General features: G+C 32.9%; 1 protein-coding gene across 2 annotated transcripts in view; it reads left to right on the top strand.

Annotated features, from left to right (window-relative positions):
- Window positions 1-3,455, top strand: part of LOC106764658 (rust resistance kinase Lr10) — a 33,047-nt gene extending 29,592 nt beyond the window's left edge. For both annotated transcript variants that reach the window (XM_014648974.2, XM_022782336.1), the window contains one exon: window positions 2,080-3,455. In XM_014648974.2, the coding sequence (XP_014504460.2) occupies window positions 2,094-3,302 (1,209 nt within the window). In that variant the 5' untranslated portion in view covers window positions 2,080-2,093 and the 3' untranslated portion in view covers window positions 3,303-3,455. The remainder of the gene's footprint in view (window positions 1-2,079) is intronic.
- Window positions 3,456-19,961: the final 16,506 nt, after the last annotated feature.

Here is a 19,961-nt window from a genome sequence, read left to right as displayed (position 1 = left end):
TAGAGTAAATAAATATAGTATAAGTTAATTAGAGTAAATAAATATATATTCTAGGGAAATATTCAATATAAGATATTTATAATTAAGGATATATGCTAGGATAATATATGGGGGAGATATTTATATATAGGGATATTTATATTTAAATGCAAATATATTCTAGGGAAATATTTAGTGAGAGATGGATGAAAAATAATTAGTATAAATAAAGTTAGAGTCTAGGGTTAAAGGTATGTTTTTGATTTGTGAGTTTTTTAAAGGAGGTTATGCTCCAGGATAATTGACGGAGGTTATGCTCCCAATTATTGGATGACTGAAGGAGGTTATGCTCTCAATTATTGTTTACTTGTGTTTACCCAAATATTATCATCAATAAAAGATATCAATTCGTTCTATTCATTCTTTTATTGTTCTTTTGCTTGATTTGAGTGTGTGAGATATTGTTCTAGTTATGTTCCATACTAGGATACGTAACAAGTTCAAATCAATGGAGTGGATCAATCGAGATTGAGTGAGTGAAGTTGAGAGTTCAATGCTCTAGTTAAGGATATTCAAATTGATACTGAACAAAACTACTGTGAATATGATGTACAAGTAAAAGATAACATTAACAAATAGGATTGTAGAAATGTTGGTGAAGTTATTCAGCACAATCAAGACATATGTTTGGATTTTTATACTGAATCAATATATGAAAAATTGGATTTGAGTTATGTACAAAAGATGTTCTAAATATATGTAGGGTTGAATATAGTTTTATAGTTTTGATTGTCTGGATACGGATGACATATTATTGTTTTCTGCATGTCTAATTATGTGAATGTCGGGTAGACAAACAAAACAAATTGTATTAGACTCTTCCATGCATCTGCCAACAGATATATCAGTCAGTAATCACCGAAAGATACGTTCGTCGATAATTATTGAAGGGTTTGTCCATCGACGATTACCAATGATCAACATCCATCAGTAATGGTTATCGACAGTAAAATTACCGATGGATTCTTGATCGTGGGAAAGCCATTAAAAAATCTCAATTATCAATATCTTATGTCTATCAATAATTTTAATTTTTTTTAGTGTTAAAAGTTAAAGCTCTAGTTTGTATATAAACGAATTATTGGACCTTATATTATTATATAACTTTATAAAACTTTTATTTTTTATTTTTAGATTATTTTTATTTTTTATTTTTATTTTATAAAAAATACTTATAAAGCAATTTGTCCAAATATAAGTAATATTTATACAAACTATTTTTTTTTCCAAAATAATTCTATAATAGTTTCACATTGTTATTAATTTTTTTTATTAAGATGACATCTATCCCTTTAAAAATAGCAATATGTGTATATATGTGTGGTAAGAGACAAGGTTGTCAAACTCGCGAGTTTACGTAAACTCGTGAGAGTCGAGTAAACTCAATTCGTAAACTCGTAAGAGTTTACTTCAGATGAAAAATACTATATAAATAATATCTTAATTCAAATAAGTTTGCAAAATTATATAATTTTAAATAAATAAAATTTATAGATATATTGTTCACAAAAATAAATATTGTAAAACATAAATACTTGGATTATTGTCACTAATTTTGATGCATTTCATTAAATATATAATAAAAAAAGACCAAATGACCTTGTTTTTTTTTTTTATTTTTTTCCTTTCAAGCTCGTAGAATTGTTCCAAACTCGTGATTCTACACGATCCTACAGATTTTACAATTAATTCTACCGAGTTTACGTAAAAAAGAGTTTACTTCCGAATTAACTCGGAAGCCATGTTGGAAACGTAAACTCGTAAAAGTTTATGAGTTAACTCGAGAGTTTGATAACGATGGTAATAGAGTCATCTTTTTTTTTTTTATTCAGATACGTGAACAACAATTTTTGTAAAACAACTATTTAACAAACTTTTATTAATGTAATAATAATAATAATAAAACATAAATAATATAACAATTAAAAATCTTCTTATTATATTAATAAAAAACTTAGTAATCAGTTATTTTTTATCTTAAAGAAGGTGTCAATAGTTGTTTTACAACGTGATGATGACATTTGTTATATTAATTCACAGGATTTTTTGTAGCAATGTTTAGACCAGAGCAATCTGTTGGAATTTATTTCTCTGACAATGAAGGCGTCATGGAGTTTGAACCACGATTTGTTAAATTGGGACAGTGTGTTACATACTTCATAGTTAGATATGTTGCTGGCACCATGTTGTTTATTGTTTTTTTGGTATACAAATGGAGAAGAAGACATTCGTCAGTATACGAAAATATTGAAAATTATTTAGAGCAAAATAGCTTGATGCCTATTCGATACTCATACAAGGAGATTAAGAAGATGGCCAAAGGTTTCAATGAAAAGTTGGGTGAAGGAGGTTATGGCTCTGTATTCAAGGGGAAGTTGCGAAGTGGACCTTCTGTTGCCATAAAAGTATTACGAAATTCAAAAGGTAAAGGAGAAGATTTTATCAGTGAAGTTGCAACAATTGGAAGAATACATCACCAAAATGTAGTGCATTTAATTGGATATTGTGCTGAGGGCTCAAAACGTGCACTTGTCTATGACTTCATGCTCAATGGATCTCTTGACAAATTTATATTTTCTACAAAAGGGAATGTACATTTAACCTATGACACAATACATGATATAGCAATTGGAGTAGCACGTGGAATTTCGTATCTACATCATGGGTGTGAGATGCAGATTTTGCATTTTGACATCAAACCCCACAACATCCTGCTTGATGAAAAATTCACTCCAAAGATATCTGATTTTGGATTGGCAAAACTATATTCAACAGATAAAAGTGTTGTGAGTATGACAGCAGCAAGAGGAACAATTGGGTACATGGCTCCAGAGTTGTTTTATAAAAATGTCGGAAGAATATCACATAAGTCTGATGTTTATAGTTTTGGAATGTTTTTGATGGAAATAGCAAGCAAGAGGAAAAACCTAAACCCCCATGCTGAGCATTCAAGCCAACTTTACTTTCCCTTTTGGATTTATGATCAACTTGATAAAGGGAAAGATACAGAAATGGAAGATGTCACCGAGAATGAGAACAAAATTGTAAAAAAGATGATCATAGTTTCACTTTGGTGTATACAATTGAAACCAAATGATCGCCCTTCCATGAATAAAGTTTTGGAAATGCTTGAAGGAGACATTGCAAACCTAAAATTACCTCCAAAGCCTTCTCTGTATCCACATGAAACATTGGAAGATGATGAAAGAATATCCTCTCACCAAACAACATTGTCTGACTTTGTTGGTTCTTCAAGTTATTAAGTGAAGATGGTCTCAAATTAATGTTCCCCTAGATGAAAGTATTTGATAGTCTAAATTATTTATTCTCATCCAACTTATTTGAGTTGAACATTTTTCCTCTGTAATATTTACATTGTGTGACTTATTTTTATACTTCATACTTTAAATATTATGATTTACCAAATTTAAACATTTGTTCAAAGTTTTCAATGTGTTCATCATACCATAGTACATGTAGAAACCTAACTCGATCGAATATAATAATAAACATAATAAGAAATGTGAAATTAAATTGAGGTAAAATAAATAAATTAAACATATATTATGTGTCTCCTAATTTTTAGATATTGAAGGATTATATGTGAATGTAACCAAACAATCTAGGAATCATTAAATAAATAATAATTAGTTTCTTTAATTAGCTTTATTTTAATTTGATTCTAAACACGTATTTTAAGAAAAGTTTTGATGAGTGTGAAATAAAATGAGTCATTCATATCTATTTCATCCCAAATGACATTACATTAACTTCTATTTTGACAGTTTTTTTTTTACTAAATTTCTCCAATAAGTAAGTCCATGTGTCCAATGTTACCAACTTCCATCATAGGACGAAAATCCACTCCTTACATTCGTAAAGTGGAACACTATTAGTACTTCATAATTAAAATGTGTTACCCCTCACCGATGTCTTTTTATTGTAATAATCTCAATGTTTTAATGTACTACAAAAATTTGTTTTTATTTTTTGTTTTATATTAACAATTTAAACCCGTTAATTGTATTATTCACCTGAATACTATGGTCAAAACATTAGTCATAAATAATTTACTAGTAGCTTTTTAGACAATTGTTATTAACACCAAGTATAACTAGTCATGTTTGCCGAATAGTTTACATACAATCTCGTTAACAACATATAACACTATTTTCTAACTATTGTTACCGTTTTAACAATATCGACAATTTTTTAATCCCGCCAATGCCAAAAGTTATAATCCTCATTTATCCATAGTCATTTTCATTCATTCTCAACCTCCTATCAATACAAGAAAAAAAATTGAATTACAGCCATATTTAATGTCTAAAATCCGTATATAACACTTGGTTACATACGGATTACATACGGGCAAAAATTCATATATAAAATTGTTGTAGTTAAGTTATATACGGATATCCGTATATAACTTATATACAGATATATACGTATATAAGTTATATACAAATGTATCCCTATATAACTTATATAAGGATAAATCAGTATATAACTTATATACGAATATATCCATATATAAGTTATATACGAATATATATATATATCCGTATATAATGGTATTAGAGGAGGTAAATAAATGTCCTGCACGTAGCAGTATCCTTGAACATGCACAATTCACACAACCAGTCCTGGACATATTATACATTGCACATTGGCATATAAAACCAAAAAGTATTTGACATACACTTAATCCACAAATAAGCATTGTACATGAATACATAAATATTGTTTGCATAAATATAAGTATCCAAATAAATAAGTTGTAAACATTAGGTAAGTTCATAAACTGGTTCTGGTTCTAAATAAGTTCAAGAGTAATCCCATAAAGTTCTATAAAATGCCCAATAATCCCTATAATCATCATTTCCATCTTGTGGTTGTTGATCTGGTGGTTGTTGTTATGGAGGTTGTTGTTCTGGTTGGACATCATTGGGTGCTTGATTTTGATCTTGAGGATTTTGGAGATGGAAAAATTGTTGTGCAGCTGCGGCTGCCGAAGGCGGAAGGTATTGCGGGATGGTGCCAATAAAGCCTTCAAACTTTTGAAGTTGTTGATCATGGTGTTGTAATTGCGTTCCGAGGTTAAAAATTTCTTGTGAATTTTGTTGCTGATTAGAAGAAGATGTTTGTGTCTGTTGTATGTAACTATCGACACAGTCATCTTGGGAACCAACATTCATAATGTTGTATACACGTCCCTTGTATTTTCCACTAGCAGCCTCTAACCAACATTGATTTCTCAATCTTTCCTCCTTCGCAGGGTCTAGGGGACTACATGTTGAGGCACCAACAAATGCAGTCTCAGATCTTATCTAAGAAAATTTTGCTTGAAATTATAATTGTTAAATGAATAAATGATTATCATTAAACGTAAGGTTTAAAAACCTCATACAGAATATATAATACAAAATCTGGTAGAGTTAATAGAAACTAACATCTGTTCGCCTAGACCTTTCGTCCATAAATTCCCCTATTGATTGACGAATATGTGTTTGCTGAAAGATTTCGTCAACATGCACTGACCGACCAAGCTCCTGTGACTGAAACAAAATGAGTTGTTAATAAATATTTGTAAATTTTATGATTACAAATTTAAGAAATAAAATGTACAAGTTACATACCAAACGAATAACATGGTCATACGTGTTAATAGATACTCTAGTGTGAAAACAACCACCATTTTCAGATGTCTAATTCTTCTTTGTCGTTTCACACTTTTGTCTATAAAGTGACATGTTCTACTTTTCCAGAAGACCATTCCAAACATTGTCCCTCATCCAATGAGGTTTTTTTCCTTGAGTTCTAGCTTTTTTATACATCTTTAAGAGTCTATGAGATGCCATGGTGTGAAAATTATTTTTTACCTTTTCCTCATCTTCAGGTTTCCATGTAACCTTTCTTTGTTATAGAAAAAATAATAGGTTTGAATAAGCAGGAGCGTTGAAATCTTTATAACATATATGAAGATAACAATAAGAAAAGCAAATCAAATTAGAACTTAAGAGATGCATATGATCAATCTTTATGCAGGTAGCATGACAACCCAAAAGAAAGCTTGCAAAAGTCAAGTGTTATTCATGGTATTCAAAAGCAAACAGCAGAACTTGCCAGCCAAGTTGCAATTACTCTTTCTCAAACTACAGTGTCTCAAGTCCATCCTCAGGAATAAAGCAATATGATAGCATTGACCTACATGCATCATAGTACATCACCCACAACCAATTCACAACCCATTGCCATGCAACTTCACGGTGTAACATGTTAAATCCCTGGCAAGTGTACCAGAACGTTATCAAGTAATATAAACGGGTAAGTCCCAGTATCGTTTTTCCAAAGGACTCTTAGGCCTTAACTTTCATGTAACCTAATCGCGTAAGACTTGAGAAAGGAATAAATTTGGTGGTTATATGCAAAGAACAAAAATAAACATGCAATGCAGTTGATTCAATTGGTTTTAAGAAACTATGGATGAATGGGGTTGTTGGGGTTTACAATTTCATCTTATCCACTCTCATATATCTACTATTCTTATTTACTTTACTTATTTATCTAATTTCCATGCAAACTTTTCGCACTAGGGCTATATATAAGCCCAAAAAGATAATAAATAGATTACAGAAAGATTTACAGAATCTATCTAAAAAAACTGACAACCGCCCAGGCGCCTAAATTCACCGCTCAGCGGTTTGCCTTGTGCCGCTTTGACCGCTCAACGGTCAGTTTTGCCGCTGAGCGGTTTCCCTCTAACCACTTTGAGCGCTCAACGGACCATTCTGGCGCTCAGCGGCTTGCTTGACCCTTCTTTTCATCATTTTTCTCCTTCTTTCATGGGTCTAAGTCCACCTTACTTCACTCCCATCTTTAATTCATCTAAAAACCCTTCAAAACAAGCATAATATCTCTAAAACCAACTTTTGACTCTCACAAGACACAACTAAGTGTTTTACTTGATTTAAAGCTCATTCTAAGCCATAAAGGGTGTGTTTTACTATCAAATTTAGGCATGAAAATAACGGTTTTTAGACCGTTATCACAACCCCAAACTTAGAACTTTGCTTGTCCTCAAGCAAACAAGACAAAACTTGGCTTTTCACTTTTTCATCAAATAATTCACACTTTTCAAAACTCCTTTTTCTCATGACAAGTTATCATACAATTCAGATTTTAGTGGAATCCTACAAAGATGTATGCATGCTTTCAATCCAAATTAGTTCACATAATCAATCTTTTTCCAACAGATGTTTTGTTCATGAATGATCAATCATCTAAGCATAGATATAAACATGGATTTAACAATTCTCACCAAGCAAGTGTTTCACTCAATCACTCAAGTGTTTAGGAGGTCACTCTACTCTCTACTATTCACATGTCACATAAAACAATTTTGTCATTCATCTAAAACAATCAAAATCTTCACATGCACATGTCATCACAAGGACTTTTTCCAAGGCTTGTATTGTGGCTGGGCTATCAAGAAAATTGGTTTTTCTAGAATACAAAATCCTTGAGTTAAGAGAGTTTAAATCATTATTCAAAGTTCAAGTACACTCTCTTTTTAACCAATCTCACTCATTCCCAACTTTTTCCCTTTTTAATTTTACATTGAGTTCTCTTTACATGCTTTTTCTCTTTTCTTCTTTTTCTTTTCTTTTCACATGCATTTTTCTTTTTCATCTTTTGAACTCAATGCTTTCCTTTTTCTTTTACCTTTCACTTTCCTCATTCAACCCCAAACTTGAACCTTTTCAACACATATAATTATTCTCAACCCTAACTCAAGGTAAATCAATTCAAACAAGGGTTTTTATACTGTTTAAGGCCAAGGTTCAAAAAGGGTATATCATTTAAAACTCTTTGGATGAAAATTTGGCTAAGTAAGGGCTTTCCAAGCATGGCCTTGATCATATGACATACACATGCAATTGAATCAATTATCAAGATTAAGTCAATACCATTCATGATTCCCTATAAACAGTGCACACAACAATAAAAATCTGAAGCTTAATACTTCACATAATCATGCTTTCTCACTTCTCACATGAATCCTGCTTAGCATCAAAATCACAATCATGAATCACTTACTCATCTATTCACATAGCTAGTGAACCATCAACCTGGATATCAACATTCACACATTCTGAATCATCATCCACAATCAATCATCAATAGTAAACAACTCATCATGCAATAATATTGAACCATTATCTGAATAAGTGTACAAGCCAAGCATAGACTCAAACATAAATTCAACCAATACTACTAATTCAAAGTACAAAGAAAAAGAAAAAGAAAAATCAGTAGATGCCATCAGCACAGATCCTCATCTGAGTCATCATCCTCCTAGTCCTGGGCATCCTCAAAGTCTTCATCCTCCTGGTCATCGTCCTGTACTCCTGAGGTCCCAGCTGCTTCGGACCCACTACCATGTGCCTATCCCTAAGGCCAAGCCGTCACACTACGGAACTCGTCCATAATCCACCTGTGCACTGGTGGTTGGTCATAAAGTCCTATGATCATCTCGACAGTGGCCACCTGCCCTCTGCAAAGGGACTCCATCCTCATCTCCGTCATAGACATGTACATGTCTCTCATCTGAAAGGGCTCAAGCTGTTGTGCTGGTGCATGTGCATGTTCATCCTCCTGCTGCGTTGCTGCCCTCCTAGGACGTCTCCTAGGGACTGCTCTGGCTATCTCGTCACCTCTACAATACTGATGAAAATAGGAGGCATCAATAGCTCTCCTCAGCCTCTCAAAGGGTGGAACTGAAGTGTCCACTCCTGCTTGCTGGCAAAAATACGTGATTAGGGACGGATGTCCCAGTGGCATCCTGCTGCTCATAGTGTTAGCGCAGCTCAAAATCTCGCTGGTAATGATCTTACCAACGTTCACGTCCATATGCCTTAGCATATAGTAAATAACCAGGATCCGATGTAAAGTAATGTCGGAAACATGAGAACATGGCTGGATGTTGGCATGAGTAAATGCCATCCAGTATTTAGCTAGGGGAGTTAAATCTGCCCTAAGGATGTTTACTGATGCTCCGTTAGGGTTTCTCTAAAAATGCCTCCCATGGATACACATCACTCGCTCAATATCCTCATAATCCCTGGCCTCCCCTAGTATAGCAGCATACCGGCTTGTTATCCCTAGCCTCCCCTAGTAACCAATAATGCAATTCGATCGAAAGCAAATACAATTGACCGTCCTACCCCTATCCCTAGGCGATATTGGCATAATCAAGGAATTTCCCAACACTTCATGACATTACCGTACGTCCCCATATCGATAAAGACAAACATATTTTACTGAATGAGTTAAACAATAAAAGCATTGAGCATAGATGAGAACCCAACAATTGATAAACAAGTATATGACAAGCATATGAAATAAATAAGAATTTGAATATATGAGAGTTTCAAAAGATTATATTGTTCCCCAACAACAAAGGGTTTAGTTCACCATAATCATGGTGAAACTAGATGAAATATGATGAAAGAATGGAAGAAATAACCCTGAACTTGGTTGATTGGAGCCTAAGCATTCAAGGAACCTCCTCCAAGGTGTGTGGAATAGCTCTGGACGTTCCTCTCTGCCAAAAGAATCCCCTTCTAATTCGCATTGGGGCTATATATAAGCCCAAAAAGATAACAGATAGATTACAGAAAGATTTACAGAATCTAGCTAAAAAAAATAGACAATCGCCCAGGCGCCTAAATTCACCGCTCAGCGGTGTGCCTTGTGCCGCTTTGACCGCTCAACGGTCAGTTTTACTGCTGAGCAGTTTCCCTCTAATCGCTTTGAGCGCTCAGCGGACCATTCTGGCGCTCAGCGGCTTGCTTGACCTTTCTTTTCATCATTTTTCTCCTTCTTTCATGGGTCTAAGTCCACCTTACTTCACTTCCATCTTTAATTCATCTAAAAACCCTGCAAAACAATGCAAAACAAGCATAATATCTCTAAAACCAACTTTTGACTCTCATAAGACACAACTAAGTGTTTTACTTGATTTAAAGCTCATTCTAAGCCATAAAGGGTGTGTTTTACTATCAAATTTAGGCATGAAAATAACGGTTTTTAGACCGTTATCACAACCGCCCATATTTACCTCAAAATAACCTAATATCAACTTTAATGCAATAACATCTAACCCTACACACAACAACAAGTTGAATCCAACACATTATCACGTTACCTATACCATTAGTACACATAAGTGTTGCCTTTTATTTCACATTTCACACGGAAATATTATTTAAAACATCACTCATTCAATGGTAGTCTCAAACTCACTATAAACGAGTATACTCATTATTCAGCGAAATGTATAGTCGAACAGTCAAGACAACTTCTAAATGAATCATATAACATCACGTACACTCATTCAAGAGGCTCATGTCAAACTAGACATCAACATTAGTTAATTAGAATCAAACCAAGGTTTCCAGAACTTTAATTCTTTCTAAACAGCCATGAACTTTAACAACCCTGTCATAAAACTACATTAAGACCATTTAGTACATACTATAAATTTGGAAATCATGTTCTGCCCATACAAACCATATTATCGTTAAAATTTCTATCAATCTAGCAACAAAACCTTAATCATTATAGTAAAATAGCCACAAATTTATTCAATTCATCCAAACAATTCAAACAACCATGAATGCAGTATAACCCCGTATAATAGTATGTGCAGAATAAGTTCCAGCTATTGAAGAAGGAAACAACACAATTAACAATACTCTTCAAACAATCTCAATTGATTGCAAGTTGCTTCCGACTCCAATTACAATTGACACTCATCAACCTTTGCCAAAAGCTCTCTCAGTTCCTCAATAAATAATCATAGCTATAACCTCCACCAATCTTTATATGATATACATTCATGTAAAAAATATATAGGAAAATTAGCGTGTCTCAGACCACTTATATGGTGCCTTGAATTGAAACTATGAGGAAAAAAGAGAGCCTATAAAGCATTATAGGGTGTTGTCATGTTCTATATTATTTTAAGTAATGTTGTTGCATTTTGTGGCAATGTATGAGATGGTGTTTTGGTCCTTGACCATAATAAAATATATTTTAATAAATACAAGTAAAGGGCAAAAGTAATTATTGTGGTGCATGGCTATTGTCAAATAAACTTTTCAATACTCAATAAAAGCTTGAATTATTAGCTTAAAAGTTATCATAGGGTTTGGAAGATATCACTTTTGTAAAGACATGGAAAGTTGAGTTCCATTACATTCTACCAAATCACAACATTATTGAAATAAAAAAGTTCTCTTTATATTACATTCAGACTAATCCTCTCAACCCACATGCTCTCCTCTTTTCACTGATTCTTTTTGGTGGAATGGTTTGTTCTTTGATTGCAACAACTTACAAGAAGCAAAAAATCATATCCTTGTTTTCACATTGACAGTCCAGGACACGTCATCGGCAATGAAAAATTTAAACAGTGTTTGTCTTTGGCCAAATACTGTCATTCCATAGGTCCAATAAACAAATGTCATAACACTTCAGCTTCTACTAAACTAAAATGTTTCAGATCAAACCCTCAGGTCCAATGATATGATCATACATAGGTCAAGAAGAGTTTAAAGAGTGACAAAAACCATAAAAAGAAATAACATAGGTTTTGTTAGGCTTGTATTTTTCCTATTCTAATTTCTAGTTTCTTTCTCTTATTTTGGTTGTAGAGAAGCTAATAAACTCTTCTTTTCTTTAAAGTACAAGCAATGTGAGATTTCACATAGTTTGGACTTAAAAGAAAAGAAGAATAAATAAGCCTTCTCATTTTTTTGCTTGTAGTGCAAGTTAATCATGCACACTTTGTAGTTTTGATTTCTAGACTTGTTAGGAAGCTTATAAACCCTTAAGAAGTGAAAGAATTAAGAGATGTGGGACTTAATCTCCCTAAGGACGGTGTTGTCCAAACTTGGAAGCTTTCCAAGTCCCACATCCTTTAATTCTCTTCACTTATTTCATCCTTAAGGCTATATAAGAAACCTATAGTAGTCTCCTTTTGTACACACCTTTGATTGAATGAATTTTAAGAGTGATTTGCATTTTGGATAGAAATTTGTCTTTAAGGCATATTTTGGATCTTATCTCGTGTAAAGCAAGTGACGATCCCACCTTGGCACTCATCTTGGAGCATCTCAAGTGGCGTGTCTAAAAGTTCAAAAGTTCCCTCTTCCTTATCTCTTCCATTTTAAATCCTTTTCAATTTCCATTTCTTAATTGTCATCAGGCTCATTCTATCTATGCAAGTTATTCCATATCATGTGGTATCTAGAGCCATTGGTTTTATCTTTTAGGATTGCATGTTAGATGAAAATATCCTAGTTTTCTTTCTCTTCAGCACTTAGCGCTATTAGTCACGCCCAACGAAAATGCTGCTACCATATTCATTTTGTTTCTTTCATATCATGTGCATTTCACATCCAAATTGAGTTAATTTTTTTTCCTAGTTTCTTTTATTTGTTAGGAATAACGTACAATAATTCTTTTGATTTAATTTTATCGTGTACTATTCGCATTTGTTGATAATTTGTTCGGTACTCATTTTCTTGCGCCCAACAAAATGTTGATATCATGTGCATTTTGTGTGGTTCATATCTTGCTCATTTTAAATCTGAATTGAGTTAATTTTTTTTTTTAAAGTTTCGTTACATGTCTAAAAAATTATCCAGTTCTTATTTCATTTTAATTCATTTGTTTACTATGTCAAATTAATGCTATTTCATTCGTTGTTCCTTCAAAGTGCTTATTGTTTCAGTAATTCTAATATGTTTGCTTTTTATGCTTGTTGTTTGGTGTACTTTGGTGGCTGGATTTCATCTCTTGGACATTATACAACATCCACACACTCTTATGGTTGATCAAAGACTACAATCAAATGCCAAAGTGAGGTCCAAATATTGTTGTCCACAAGCTACAACCAGCACCTTCCAACATAAGCAAGTAACATCATCTTTGGAGGTCTTCAAGTAGGCTTCTATTTCCTTTTGTATATGCCTTTTCCAGCTCTATTTCTTGTCTTGACTAGAATGTTTAAGTATTTTATTGCTTGCTTAACCCTTGAATTGAGTCATATGTATTTCCTCTTTAGGAGTTGTCTAGAAGATTTTTCTTGAGTTGCACTTATTAAGAGTCTTTTTGCATCTTTGCTCTTGTATTCTGAATTGAGTTGGATCAACTTAGGATTTAAGTGTGTAGGCTTTGCTTGTATGTTCTTCACCAGTAGAGGTATTAAGCAAACCAAATTACAATTTTTTCAAACACACATATTCAAAATATACATGCTTGGCCGAGACTAGTTGTTGCACATTGCATTCTTTTCAGAAAAACAAAACTACATCTGTTTGTTTAATACTGCATGGTCTGGAAAAGACTTTCATCCTTTGTTTGGTGTGTTTGACATATTCATTTTTCACCTCTCTTATCATAAATTTACAGAACATATAGGTTTGAATCTTGCCAAATTAATTCCACTCAATTTTAGATCCTTCTCTTCATGTATGCATAGAATTTTGGTGTGAATTGCCTCTTGCTTGTGTCAATTTTCTCTGCAGTATTTTTTTGCACATGTACCTTTGCTTTGAATCTTATTTCCTTGTTGTTTTGTCTCTTCTTATTCTCTAGCTTGCTGCCAATTTTATTGCTTTCTTAGGTTCCTTATACATCACTTGTCTTGTACTTTTCCATTGAAGTTTTGGCCTCTTGAAGTGCATGTCTATTAGTGTGATTCCTTGTATCTGTTGAGGGGATTGTACTGTCTTTCACTTGTTTTCTCCATGGTTTAAGTGATCTAAAGTGACCTTGCGACACCTTGAGTGAAGAATGCAAGTGAGTGGAGTGATCTTGTCTTACTTTTCACCAAAAAAATTGTGAGCTTTTAAGCCTAAAATTTTTGCTGCTGATTCAGTGAACATTGTTGTTGTATTAACATCCATTTAGCTGCTGTTTCTAACATTTTTTGTGTGATTTTTGCTACTGTTTAGTTTAGATAACATGTCTACAGGTTCAAGGAAATCTTCCTCCAATGGAGATAGCTATCAAGGAAGTGCTTCTAGCAAATTGGATATGGCAAAAGCACTTCAACAACTTTAACATCAACTTGATTCTCTTAGTAGAAGGATGGATAAGGAGGATAAGATGACTGGAAAGCACACATATGGACACCAAGAGCACAAGTCCACTCCTCATGGTCATGGTCTTTTCAAGAAACACCATCCAATGATGCCTCTTCCCAAGCTCAAATTGCCTTCCTTTCATGGAGAAGAAGACCCTAACATTCGTTTAGATTGGATAGTTAATGTAGATAATAGTTTTGCTTTATATAGTTCATATGAAGTAGCTCATGTAAAGTTATCTTGTTTAGCTTTAGAAGGATACGCCAAAGGATGGCTAATTAGGAGAAGCTTAACCATGACCTCACTCGCGAGTACATAGGAACATTTTAAGGACATTATAATCTAGCGCTTCGTACCTCCTCACTACTTTAGGGAATTCTTGCTTAAGTTCCAATGGCTTAAGCAAGGTAGACGAAGTGTGGAGGAGTATGCACACGAGCTCAAAGTGCTCATACATCGTACCAACACTAAAGAAAGTGATCATGCAAAAATAGTTAGATTTATTAGTGGCCTTAATAGCAACATCCAAGATATAATTGAATTCCATGATGACGGGACTTTAGATGTTGTGATTCATAGAGCTATGAAAATAAAGAAACAACTCTTGCAAAAAGAAGCATATCACAACAAATTTTCAAACTCTTCAAGAGATGCTTTCTACAAATTCTCATCATCAAAGGATGTTTCTAAGGAGCCCACTAACAAATCTTGTCCTCATTCTTCTTCTAACCATTCCTCCTCCCCACCTAAATCTCTTTCTAGACCCAATCATATTAAATGTTTTAAATGTTTAGGGCATGGTCATATAGTATCTTCTTGTCCTCACAAGGAGAAAGTCAAGGAAGAGCAAAACGAAAGAGAAGAGAGAGTACAAGAAGAAAGGAAAGAAAAAGATGAGAGTAAAAGAAGAAAATGAGAGACGAGAAAGAGAGGAGAGAGCAAAGAAAGAAAAAGAGGAACTTGTGAGAGAAAAGGAGAAGGAAAAATTCTTAGATACACATGAAGTGCTATCAGTGGCACCTTCCCCTCCTATCATTCTACAGGATTCAAACAATTTTAGGGTAGTTTTTCAATCCTTCCACTTTTCTCCAATTATTAAGCTTTCTTTCTTTCCTAAACTCTTTTGTGAAAATATTTCGCCTTTCTCATCCCTTATTTCCACTTCTTCACACACCATATCCAAACCACATCTTGAGTTAATGTTTTCTTTTTTATCCTTAACTCAACACAAAAATAAACATTTTCTAAAGAAAGATTCCTAGTTTTCTCTAAGAAATTAATTCCAACTCTATAGAAACCTTCTTTTAATATTATTTCTCTGCATACATTGTTTGGAAAATATCAATTCATTGACAAAATGTTTGATTCTTTTCGTAGGTTAACATTTGATCTAGGAGGAGTTCCTTTGGATTACAAAAGAGATAAGTTACTAATCTATTTTTTTGTAGGTTTTTCAAGATTCGAAGTCGAATCCTCTCCAACCTGGGGATGATATGGTCATACATAAATCAAGAATGAAGAGTTTAAAGAGTGACAAAAAGCATAAAAAGAAATAGGATAGGTTTTGTTAGGCTTGCCTTTTTCTTATTCTAGTTTCTAGTTTCTTTCTCTTCTTTTGGTTGTAGAGAAGCTTATAACTCTTATTTTCTTTAAAGTAAAAGCAATGTGGGATTTCACATAGTTTGGACTTAAAAGAAAAGAAGAATAAATAAGCCTTCTCATTTTGTTGCTTGTAGCTCAAGTTAATCATGCATAGTTTGTAGTTTTGGATTCTAGACTTGTTAGGAAGCTTATAAACCCTTAAGAAGTGAAATAATTAAGAGATGTGGGACTTAATCTCCCTAGGGACATTACTGTCCAGACTTGGAAGCATTCCAAGTCCCACATCCTTTAATTCTCTTCATTTATTTCGTCCTTAAGGCTATATAAAAACTTAGCAGTCTCCTTTTGTACACACCTTTTATTGAATGAATTATAAGAGTGATTTACATTATTGCATATGTTCTTTGAGATAGAAATTTGTCTCTAAGTCATATTTTAGATCTTATCTTGTGTAAAGCAAGTGGCGATCCCACCTTAGTACTCATCTTGGATCATTTCAAGTGGCATGTCTACAAGTTCATAAGTTCCCTCTTCCTTATCTCTTCCATTTTAAATCCTTTTCAATTTCCATTTCTTAATTATCATTAGGCTAGTTCTATCTAAGCATGTTATTCCATATCATCCAAGAATCCTAAAATTTTAAATAAGAAATAATAAAGGATATATGCAATACATTGGAATTGAAATACATGCAATTAATGCTACTCTATCGTGCAAAAAGAAAACAAGATCAAATAAATCACTTGATTTATGTTTTTGAAGCTTAAATAAAGGTGTTACATGTACCATTATGATCCATATATAGAATACAAATAAGACAATATGTTAACAGAACTGACATGGCTAAACATGTTGTGTACTGTAGGGGGGTAGGGGGTAAACCATTCCAAGGTGGCCCCTTTCAAGGTGGTTGGAAAGGTCTTATGCATAATGAAGTCATCAATCGAGTACAAACTGACATGGATGATATACTTGGTGACATGTTTGTCAGGATCGGTGCTACCATCGATCTAGTGGAAGGGAGTGACGTGTCTGTGATACCGTCAACAAAGGCGTGTCGAAGACTTCCTCCTACGGTTAAAGAGATGCTTATTATTCCTCTAATTTTTTAGGTGGGGTTTTATTCGCTTTCTTCTTTGATTTCATTAATAGTGCGAACATGAGATATGGTCCTATGCACTGAGTTAGTATTCTCATGGAATTTCTTCTCCTTCCCCTTGTTGGTTACCCCTTCAACCTCTACCCTCCTCTCTAGCCTGATATCCTCTGCTTCAAGTAATTTATTTCTTCGACATTTCTCTTTTTGAACTAAAAAAACTCTTCTTGCATTTTTATTTATGTTCATAGTATTGTGACCATGTCAGCCAATGAGGGTCCCGATCATGCTTCCTTTGCTTCAAAAATCTTGCTCTTGATAAACACCATATAATGCTTTTCTTCACAGAATATATGTTGACAACACGATGAGCGCTTGTTCTTATAGATTCAAATATGCTCTGATACCATAATTTAGAAAAGATGTGCTTTGTTTCTCACATGAAGAGGGGGGTCAATTGGTGTTTTATAAAAATGATCACTTTTGAAATCTTTTTCGCAAAATTGTAAGTCTTTAAAATTTTCTTGAATCGCAAGTAAAAATGTATGCAATGTAACAATATGCATATTCAAATGCAGACAAAGTACAATCGATTGAATGTAGACAGATAGGGAGAAGAAAATCCAAACTCTTAGTTTTATACTGGTTCAGCCAATACTACCTACATCCAGTGTCCTTCCACTCAACCTGAGATTGGAAGCCAATGCACTATAAAGATATGAGTTTTTACAACAAGGACTTTACAACGACCACACTATCAAAATGTAAATCACATATCTAACTCACTAATCTAATATAGGCAAATATAAACAGACTAACATCAAGAACAATCCTCTCTTGCAATCACCCTTTTGAGAACCTTTTCAAAGTCAACAACCACGTTTTTCTTCCTGTATACACCACATGGAAACAACAATGCTCAGCCTTTGCAAAAGCTCCTAATCAAGCAGTAAGCACCTTTGTTGTGCAGAACGATCAGACTTTACAAATCAATCAATCTTGCTTCTCAAGAAATCCTCAAGACTTGAACACCACGACAATTCTTGTTTTTTGGAGCGTTTCTTACTTCTGTAAAACTTCAAAGCACAATCTGAAACAGATATGAAAATGTTAAATCTTAATTGTCTTACAAAATTTCAAACCATGCGTCTATATATAAAGTAAGTCAAATCAAACGCATTTTAATTGATTATGTTATTAATCTTATCGAATTGTTATAACATATTAACAACAACCAAAGCAATTAATTGAATGCTCAATTAATGTAATCGATTTGCAATAAATGTTTGGTCAACATATTTAAAAATATGACCGTTGAGACAGTTATGTCAAGCAATGAAACAATTTTCAAATCTTTAATAGACTTAATTGAATACATGATCCAAGTAATCGATTAATCTTTAACACTTAGCATATTTTTGAAAGCTTTTCTTCTCAAAATCCATTACAGCACACTTGAAAAATATTTGTGCAAACACACAAGTTTTAATCGATTTAACCACTAATGTAATCGATTCAAAACTTGTTGTTTTGCCACAATTTAAGAACTTTAGTTGTTTGATGACCTTAATGGATTAACAAACCACTGTAATCGATTAAGTCATACAAATATGCTTGGTGCATGTGGTTTTTCCATTTCCAAAACTCATATTATGCATACAGAGATATGATCACATTTCAAACATAGTAATATGCAATAATCAACACAATATGTCCACAATTATGCTTGTACAAATCTCACAGTAAGCATAAGCATATATAACACATATAACATAGTACATACACATGTGTTTTTATTAACGTGTTATCATCATCAAAAACAGATATCACAAAGATTGTGAGTTCAGCTAATATTGTGCTCCCCCTGTCAACAATCTCAAAAAATTCGAATATACTCTGCAAAGACTCTAACTCCATGCACACCTAGCTCCAAATTCATGGTACTCATCCTCTCCAAGGGTAATCATCTTCTTTAATCTAAATGAAGGTTGTGTTTATAGAAGATATTCTGACACTTAAGTCAGCTAAGTGTGTAAGATAATAGTAAATGTTGTAATTAATAAATATAATCCATATACCTTGTGTTGTTATTTATATTATTGTTTATTGATTTTTTACGTGGATAAGCCTAATTCATGTAGCTAGTTACGTTGACTTGTCTTTGGTTAACTATTCTCTTAATCATATCTTAAACATGGTTTTAAGATAAGTTAACTTTGCCAACGTTCTTATAAGTCAATCCTAATTGAATGATATGTAGTCAGTCAAGTTGTGATAATGCAAAATCATACAAGGGGAACCAAGTACATCAAAAGATGAGAGACCGAGATGTACTTGTATATGTATGATACATCTGACAAATTTTATCAATGATTAGTTCATAATTACTAGGATTTTAACTACTTATAGTCTCTAATATTAAAAGAAACTTTTAGAAACTAATAAAACTCTTGTAACAATTAATTTAGAATTTGATTTATAAACTAATTATAAATTTTTGATAATAATAGAATTGTTTTATATGCAATATTTAGTTTATAAAATAATGTTAATTTAACTAATATAATAAATAATTTTTTTTCTCAAAATTAGCTGTTATTAAGTAATTTTCTTGTAATGTGAATTTTAGTTCAATTATTAAATTTAAAATTCACGTCATGGTGTCATACGTATATATGCAAAATTAGTAGTGTTCGTCTATCATTTTTCTATAGTTTATGCTAACACTTTTCATTTATAGTTTTTACTTGATTTAATAGGTTTGGAGGTCTCTATTTGTGTAGATTTGCGTCAATTAGATCTTCTATTTTTAAGGTACTCAATTGGGTTCCTATTTATGTAAAATTAAGTCAATAATACCCTTGTCGTTAATTGTTGTAGACGACGTTAAATTTGTTACTGTGTGATATGCTGATGTAAAATTTAATAATCATTTGACACAGTAACGACTCATTACTTGCAATTATTTTATTTTAAGTTTAAAATAAATTATATATAATAAATATAGTCCTCGTAAATGAAGAGATTTAAAAGCTCATTAATGTCATAATCATTCTATATCCAAC

This window comes from Vigna radiata, chromosome 6 (assembly GCF_000741045.1).
Source record: "Vigna radiata var. radiata cultivar VC1973A chromosome 6, Vradiata_ver6, whole genome shotgun sequence".
In the NCBI taxonomy this organism is placed as follows: domain Eukaryota; kingdom Viridiplantae; phylum Streptophyta; class Magnoliopsida; order Fabales; family Fabaceae; genus Vigna; species Vigna radiata.
Note: the sequence above shows the minus strand (reverse complement) of the source record. Positions and strands in the feature narration are given on the sequence as shown.